This window comes from Apostichopus japonicus, chromosome 9, assembly GCF_037975245.1.
Source record: "Apostichopus japonicus isolate 1M-3 chromosome 9, ASM3797524v1, whole genome shotgun sequence".
Taxonomy (NCBI): domain Eukaryota; kingdom Metazoa; phylum Echinodermata; class Holothuroidea; order Aspidochirotida; family Stichopodidae; genus Apostichopus; species Apostichopus japonicus.
The window spans coordinates 30031660-30040267 of record NC_092569.1 but is presented as its reverse complement, the minus strand read 5'-3'; the positions used below and the strand labels follow the sequence as shown (position 1 = coordinate 30040267).

Below are 8608 nucleotides of genomic sequence, written 5' to 3'. Positions count from 1 at the left end.
ATCGCTTTCAGCTCTGTTGTTATGAAATGATTTCCGAACAGACACTTGATTGCTCGTCTTTGTTCATTTTATTCTTATGAATACATTAAAGCAACATCTGCGTTACTAATCTAAAATAAGACATTTCTATGTGATAATCCAATCACAAAGATGCTTAATTAACTTTCATTTCAAATAGTCAACAGTTGGGAAACTACAGTTAACAAAACTATAACAAGGTACATCCTTTAAATTAGGTATCTATTACTTGAAAGGGTGGTTCAGGTTTATTCAAATTTGAGGAAATGGTCAGCTTTACGTTTGATTATATTGTTGTAAACTATCATTAAAACGCAAAAGTTTCAGATTTAAAATTCTAAAGAGCACCTAAATATTTACTTTCACATATGCTCATAGAGATCTCTTTAATAGATATCGTTATACGTGTGCCAAAGTTGAAAACAGTCTGCAACAACATTTCAAAACGAATTATTATAGATTAAAGACTTCCACACAGCCAGAAAAAATCACAAATCTAATTTTCAGGTATTGCGTTGTTGGTTTAATTGCTTATACGAAAGAATGGTACGATAAGCGATCATGCAAATGTCTCCGGCGATTTAAGTGGCTACCTTCCAATTTTCTCTCTTTATGTGTTTCTCATTTCCTTCAGTTAGGCTATATATTGTTAGATATTCCCAGGAAATATAATCTCAAAACTCCGTCATTTTAAATATGATGGATATTAGAGCAGAAAAAATGGAAGACATGTTTATTTATTTTATTTTTCTTAAAATGATAAAGTTTGTAAAGAAAAAACTCAGTCACAAGCCTTTTAAAGTAACAGTTAAATATGATTGATTTCCTGAATGATTATTTCGAGGAGTAATATAACTTGACCAAAGGTCAACTCCTTGATACCGACTCAGACTTAATGTCGTTCTACAATGCCAAGATAAGAGGTAAATTTAAAGGAAGAAATACTGTTTTGATTGTGAATGGGAAACTTAATTGAGATATTTTTACATATCGTTAGCTAAATAAAAGAGTAACAGAAAATGTGCACGTCCCTAAATATTCTCATATGGCATTCAATAAATTAATATAAGAAACATAAAATAACTTTCGTTTAAGTTACTTTGATGAACATTGAACTGTTTTAACTTGTGTTTTGAAACAAAATGGACATCTATAAAGTATCGTATTGTTTGTCGAATGTGTGCGACTTGTTTAATTGTGTATTTATAATTTACGTGTCGCTTTATAATAATCACATGTGTAACGACGTTTACGTCTAGAAAGCATTAGCGATTAAGTGATAATAATTACAACTAATAGTATTGTAAAAGCTTTTTTTTAAGTGATATTGTTATTACAGCATCTTTAATTGAATAAACTAGAAGATTAAGTGGATTGGAAGTCTCTTTCTAATGGAATAGACGTTTACAAATCACACTCAAATTAAAATCGTAGTAGGATGTTTCATTAGTATTTGTGTATTCAATCCAGACAAAAAGTAAGACAATAACAACTGTCTAAAAGCTGTATGCCTTATCAAATAAAAACAATTTAATGGAAGAATTCTATTTTTCTTCCATTAAATCAGTTATATTACATTATAGCTACAAATTAAAGCCGTATTCTGGATATAGTGCGACAAGCAAATCTAAAATTCACACGATCATACAAAAAGCACTTAAGGTCTTATTACTAGCGGTATAACTTAGTGCAGATGCAGAGAAAGTTTCTAAAACTAAACTGATTATTATTCTGGTTGATTATCTCTTAAATAGTAATACTTTTCAGTTTAAAGCTTCTTTTTTTTACCTAGACATAATCTTTAACAGTAAAACAAAACAGAAAACAAGTAATACATTATGATTGGAGTGAGAAAATTCACACCAAAATAAATTACACTTCATTTTTATTGACACAATAGTTTACCAACATTCTTAAAAAAAAAACTAACCGTTTCTTATCTTGTTTACAGTAAAATGTAATGTAATTCAGACGACCCATGTGCAAACATAATTTTGAAGCATTTTCACAAATTTGATGGAGACGAAAAACATCAGAGAACTGCTAAAATTTCAGGAATGATCGTAAGCTTGTTCTCTGTTTTTTTCAGAGAATTGTCTAAATTCACTACTGGAAATGTTATACAATATGTTTTTGTCTTGACAGATAACATCGTTTTTTTAAACTGTCATATGTTTGAATGTTCTAACATGTCTATGTCAATATTATTCTGAATTACCAAACAAGAAAAATGTATTTGTTGAAGCTGCTTCCGATCTTTTAATCTTTTACAAATTTAAAGCCGAGTATGTTCAATTCTATAATCCTCTATAGCAGAGTAATATCACACTATGGAATTTTGGTCATGAATGAATTTGGTCTGAAAGAAAAAAGATTAAATTCCTCATTTCTTCCTTAACTTCCTCTTTTTCTTTTGTCCTTTCTGTTGACATTCTTTATCTTTTGCAATTTTTATCATCATCATCATGTTATAAAAGACACAATTTTAATGCTAAAAGTCTATTTTTCTTACTGTTCCACGTAGATTTGTTGAGGTAGCGTTACTAGGGTTGTCATACATTCGCTGTGCCTTAACGTACTTCTACCATTTGGCATTGTAGATAAGTTTGAATGGCGGTGAACCAAAAATATAAAAAAATGTACAGGAAGAATATTTTTGTCGTCATGTGAGGGTTCAAAACAGGGGGTTTCAGTTATCATGAAATGTGGGCCACAATCATATGCAATGATAATGTTATTTGTTTTGCCAATATTTTAGTATTCGTAACCAGTATGCGTTTTGATGTGAGTAGCAAAATGTCTTCTATCTTAATTTCCTGTCATTGTGGGATATAATTCCACCCGTGGGAGACTTGATCCAGTCCAACCTAGCTCGATGTTACTCTTTGCAAAAGGACTACATATTTCCAATTTGACCTTTGTCACAGTTTGTGTGTGCAATACGTGTGAGAATAACCCATATTGTTGGAGCCGATTCCGATTTTTTCTTTTATCGTTTTTCTGTGGTACGTCGAGTGAAGTTTTAGGTCGTTCTATAATGGTATGTGTACAATTTTCGTGAGCAATTTGGGTCAGCACAGTTCAAACGTAATATCCACAAGATTAAGGAGGTTTATGAGTTGCATGAACATTAATTACGAAGTGCAATGTTGTTGGTTCTTTGTCTTTGCAATGGAGCATATTTTATTCATAGCAATAAGAAAAACGATATATTGCATAAAGTAAGGTCGTGACAGTGTTTCCACTTTGAAGAAATTCCACTTTATAACAAACTAGGTCTGCTATAAGAAGGAGCTTAATGCAAAAAGAAAAAGGAGATAGCTGGAAAGGAATTGACATCGTTATCCCCGTTACCTTTCCACGACAAAGCCACATCTTGTTTCTTGCGGTGATTTATTAATCTGTTCTAGCTGGTCAAACAAACATGACGCAAGTTATGAAAACTATTTACCGCTCTAATGATATAACGATCTGTAAGCATACCAGTCAGGCTACCTAACGCTACGTACATAGCAGTCTTTGTAGCGCTTTAAAGTAAATTTCACCAGTCTATGTGACTATATGAATATAACTATACAGTAGTAGCTCATCACTCTTATTTGCACACTGCTTCTAAGTCCTCAGCTGAGAATAACAGTTATAACACGTGGACATCCCCTATTGAATCATTCCCAAAAAAAATGTATCTTTTAAAAAGCTGAAAAGACTATCATGGGTGTATTTTGTTAAAACATAAATTACTCTTGAAAAGATTTTATTTTGACAATCAGAGTTTGTGTATCACAATTTGGTACCGGTTAGTTAACGAATAATTCAAGGACGAGGCACTTGTTAATTGGCTAGGCTAGTTGTCAATATAGCCGGCAAATGGTAGGATATAATATTTACGAAAGTTAAAAAAATAAAGAAAATGTTGTAGTTTTGGTTCTGTTAAGCACAAACAGTATTGAAAGTTCTTAGCCAGGATATGCTAATATCTTTTCTACATGAAGTCAGTTTTATTCTAATACGATGTTATCTTTTAATACTTTTTGCTAAGAAATTCGTGGCGAAATGTGACGACAATTTGTATAATACTTGCAGCTTAAGTTTTGAACATAGTGGGTCAAACAGAGTAACGAATCGTTCAACAGCAGTAACAGGAAGAGTAGACTTGTTTTTCCAAGAGCAAAATGCTAGCACACAATGTCTATAGCATATCATATTGTTGGGGACTATGATCGTTCAGTTAAAAAGAGGTTAGGGCTAGTATTATAGAATAGGCACAAGTGAGTTATCAAGTGGTTACTGTTTGTGAGTTGTGCAATATAATATTTTACGATAGCCGATAATAATTCTGATACTTTATGTATTAAAGTATGACTTATAGTGCAATTTGACATTCATTCTGGCTGTTTAAAAATATCGGTATCGGTATGGGTCCGATATTGGGATTGAAATATCGGATATCTACCAAATTCGATATTGGCGATACCGGCACAACACTAGAAACAATGATTTCAAATAGAAGCTTAACTGAGCTTGTGCAGCGCTGCTACAATTGTTTATTTAGTAAGATACATTAATACATGACTATGAACTTACCTTACAAGAAAAATGACACATTTTAAAGCTCATTGTGCACGTAAGTATCAATACACGGTAATCTTAGTCAAACAGGAATAGCTGGGACGATGTAAATGATCCCTACGTCTAATTGTGGACTGTGAAACACAAATGCGTTACAACTCATGTCTGAAATGTTCTAATGTCAAAATATAACTTGAACAAAGAACATCTGTCTGCATTAGGCAACAAAGCTGTTTAAGGAAGCAGCCATATATTGCCTTTGTTCCTAACGTGAAATTACGTATCATACGATAGAGTATAGCTGTAAAACCAGAAGAAAAAAAACAATAATATAATGTTTCCTGGAAGAAAGTTGTACTCTATAAGTGATCATTGACCTGTGAAACAGATATGGAATATAGACGAAAGAAAAACATTATTAAAAGTGGAGATCCAGAGAATTTACCAAAGTTTAAATCGACTTTACTCTTTTAAACTAACATACTTTGGACTAGTTTGCGAAAAGGTCAATCTTTCCCTAAAACTGGTTTTATTAACATTTGATTTAATCTGAACCTGCTTCGTGTTGGCTGCAATACTCTATATGTCTTGTAATGTATTCAGTAAATGTCTTTTTTTTTACACAGATAATCGTCAGTGCCGAGGAAATTTCTTCAGGTTGGTTTTTTTTTTATCTTATTTTATTTATCTTATAATAAGAAGTAACCTCTGTAAGTAACATCACTTATGTATTATAAACCATGATACCTCAGTTGGACAACTTGGGTGGTTGGAAATGTTAGCTTTTTAGTGATTGCTCTTGACGTTTTATTTTTCAATCCTGTCACTATTTCCGAATATCTATTTCGAGGTTGATTTCCTCTGAGTAGTTTCCTTTTGATCTTTTCATATCCTACGTGCCACATCGATATTTTCTCAGGTATGGTAAACGAATGGGATTTGCCTGTTTCCGTGAGTCTTTTGATCTCACTTGGATATGATTGATAACTACGGAAGCTTGGTAAAACAGAAATTCAAGTTACTTAGTCTCTGAATTTCCATTGCAGGCTGAAAACTATCAGATATCAAATATCAAATATAAGTTACATCTGAGAATTCAATAACGTTTATCTCATTTAATTTTAGTCGCGATATCTTCGACTGAATGGTAGTTGGGTAATAGTTGGTATTTAAACTGATGTATTGCCTTAACTCACTTCGTAACGAAACCGGTTTACTTACAACTGGCCCAGAATCTTATATTAATAAAAAAAAATAATATTTGATTCATTTAGCTCTTTTTAACAGCGATATGTTTCAATGCGCTTTACAGACGTTATATTACCCCTGTTCAATAATAACACGTCCCAGAGAGAGTCCCTCCAAACAGCTGCAGCTATATACTGCGCCCAATGAAAAGTTACCTCACATGTTCCCATTTAACCCCTGGATGAAGAGTGGAAATTAAAGATAAAACATCTTAGGCCATATTTTCGTTAGATGAAATTATTTTTCAGTCACAATAAAATTTTAAATTTGTTTTTACTTTCCATCCAGGGTCTTTATACTTTGGCTTTCAACAACCTGCGTATCCGAGAGACTGCAAAGAAGTATCGAATGCATGTTCCTCTACCCAAAATACATCTGGAGTGTATCTTATTAAACCAGATGGCTATCCGGAACCATTTGAGGCTTACTGTGATAATGATCTTGATACTGGTGGATGGACGGTAGGGATGATTACTTGATGTCTCATTTTCAACAAGTTTTGTAAAAAATTACTTCAATTTTGATTACAGCAATATATAGCAATGAAATACAAAGTCGTTATTCTAGAAATAATCTTGATATTTTTATCGAAACGAAAGTTTGAATCAATTTTTTTCAATATTGTGAAATTTAAGAACAAGGCTGTACTTAGGTACACTGTAGTTCTTCTTTTTAAGGAAAATGAAGACCTTTAGCTAAAACTACAAACTGTGGTTAGAAATATAAGTTCTAATTTCTGTGTAGTTGTTAGCAACAAATCGCATTGCAGTAGGGAACGAATAATAATTATTCAATCACGTCCCACTTAACGCTTAACTTCTTCGGTATTCGTTGAAGGTATTACAGCGACGAAGATCGGATTCTGTAAATTTTTATAGAAGTTGGAAAGACTTCAGAAATGGCTTTGGCTTTCTAGGGAGTGCGTTTTGGATCGGAAATGAGAACATTGCCTACTTAACAAATCAAAAGCGGTACCAACTGAGGATGGACTTTGAGAACGTTGCTGGAGAAACTTACTATGTAACATACGACGAGTTTCGTATCTCAGATGAATGGGGGGATTATTATATCTCTAGTTTAGGTACATTCGAAAGATCAGATGGTAAGTGCCTTTTACATTATTATTATTATTATTAACTATACAGCCAAAATATTCAAACAAATCGTAATCACTTATTAAATGAGAAACGTAAACGTGCAGAAAATGAAAGGTTTATTCTGAAAACGAAGGGATATTTTGCAAGTAAATTACATGTCAAATATGTTTTGAAGAAACTGCTACAATATATATAGTGTACGAGTATACATATAGTATAGGCTATCAGCGAGTACAACGGCGCTACAATACATATCTTAGCAATTACAACATGATATGAATATGAGTGCGAGAACAAGCTTTTAGTGAGAGTTCAAATACTTAATCTTACATTAGTATCCATACTAGACTTCCAAAATGCCTCTATTAGCTACAGTGTGATTACGCACTCACTACAAGACTGCTTCGTACAACACCGACCATGGCTCTGAACAAGGAACTGTACCTAACATTTGTACAACAGTAAGTTACACTTACACCAGGTACGTCTCCCAGTTTGATCAGAACAACCAACGAACAGAAATTTGATGTTGTATTAATTATCATTGTCGTCAGAAATCAGGACACTCACACCGAGAGAACTCTGAAGGCATGACTACCTGGTTTCAGACGAATTGCACAACAAATTATAGTATTTTATCTCGTTATATGGAATAAATATTAACATTAATGTGACTAAGGAACGGCCACTAACTATTTAAAATGTTCTACATTTATTCGAGCAGCGTCTGAATGTATGTTTCTTTCCTTTAACATTCTGACAATCACGTATTTAATGATAACAAACTATGCTATGCCACACATGTCCTATTTGCCGTGGCTGTATCAGGTTACTATTATTTAAGTTTTTTTCTTTTCTCTTTTTTTCCTGTTCTCTAGCAACAATCCCTGAATGGTGTCCAGCTAATGAGATATTTAGCAATGAGACCTGTGAGAGGACTTGTGATGACCCCGATACTTGCATCTTGGCTACATCTCGCACAGAATCAGAGCAATGTGTTTGCGTCGGTGAATATCTGAGACAGCAAGAAGAATGCATCCCTCTCAACCAATGCAACTGTTTCGTTGCTGACAAAAGAAGTGTGTTAGGGGTAAGTACGGTTCTTTAAGGGCATTTTAATTGCTTTCCTTTAATGATTTTTTTCCATATAATAACAAGCAAATATTTTCCTTACATTTATTTAGGAAGCACAAGACTACTACTACGGATATTCATGCCCTTATAAACCTTACACTAAAATGCATGGATACTACTAACGATATTTTTGCTGTGAGAACCAATTGAAGGCCTAATGTATAGTCGCAATAGGCCGTTTTAATGCAACATTTAACGGCTACCTGTTTATAACGAACCCCGCGGACTCCTACATCGGAGTTGGCTTCAAAGACCTTATAAAAGTTTCATTAAGATCCATACCCATACCTAGATCACTTGAGGGGATTTATCATTGGCCACCCACCGTTGAAATCCTGTACATTTCACTGTGACAACAGCAATTTCATAATTCATTTATTAGTTGATGTTTTTCTTTTCGCTGAATATCCTAACTTAGGAGGGCCACTTTTACATCAATTCAAGATGTACACGAAAATCAACTTGTAGGAACAACCGGCTTGTTGAGGAGAGTTACCAGTGTAGTAGTCACGCAACCTGTGCTGAGAAGAGCGGTGTCCGTA

General features: G+C 33.5%; 1 protein-coding gene across 1 annotated transcript; it reads left to right on the top strand.

Moving 5' to 3' along the window:
• Positions 1-5519: 5519 nt before the first annotated feature.
• Positions 5520-7518, top strand: LOC139972938 (fibrinogen-like protein A). The gene is made up of 4 exons (XM_071979256.1): positions 5520-5538; positions 6124-6296; positions 6673-6937; positions 7487-7518. The coding sequence occupies exons 1-4, from the start codon at positions 5520-5522 to the stop codon at positions 7516-7518; spliced, it is 489 nt and encodes a 162-aa protein (XP_071835357.1).
• The last annotated feature ends 1090 nt before the right edge of the window (positions 7519-8608 follow it).

Excerpts from the sequence above, each read along its gene's own strand:
- LOC139972938 (XM_071979256.1), top strand. Across the intron at positions 6,297-6,672 it reads TTGATACTGGTGGATGGACG|GTATTACAGCGACGAAGATC; the intron begins GTAGGGATGATT and ends TATTCGTTGAAG. Across the intron at positions 6,938-7,486 it reads TACATTCGAAAGATCAGATG|AAATCAGGACACTCACACCG; the intron begins GTAAGTGCCTTT and ends CATTGTCGTCAG.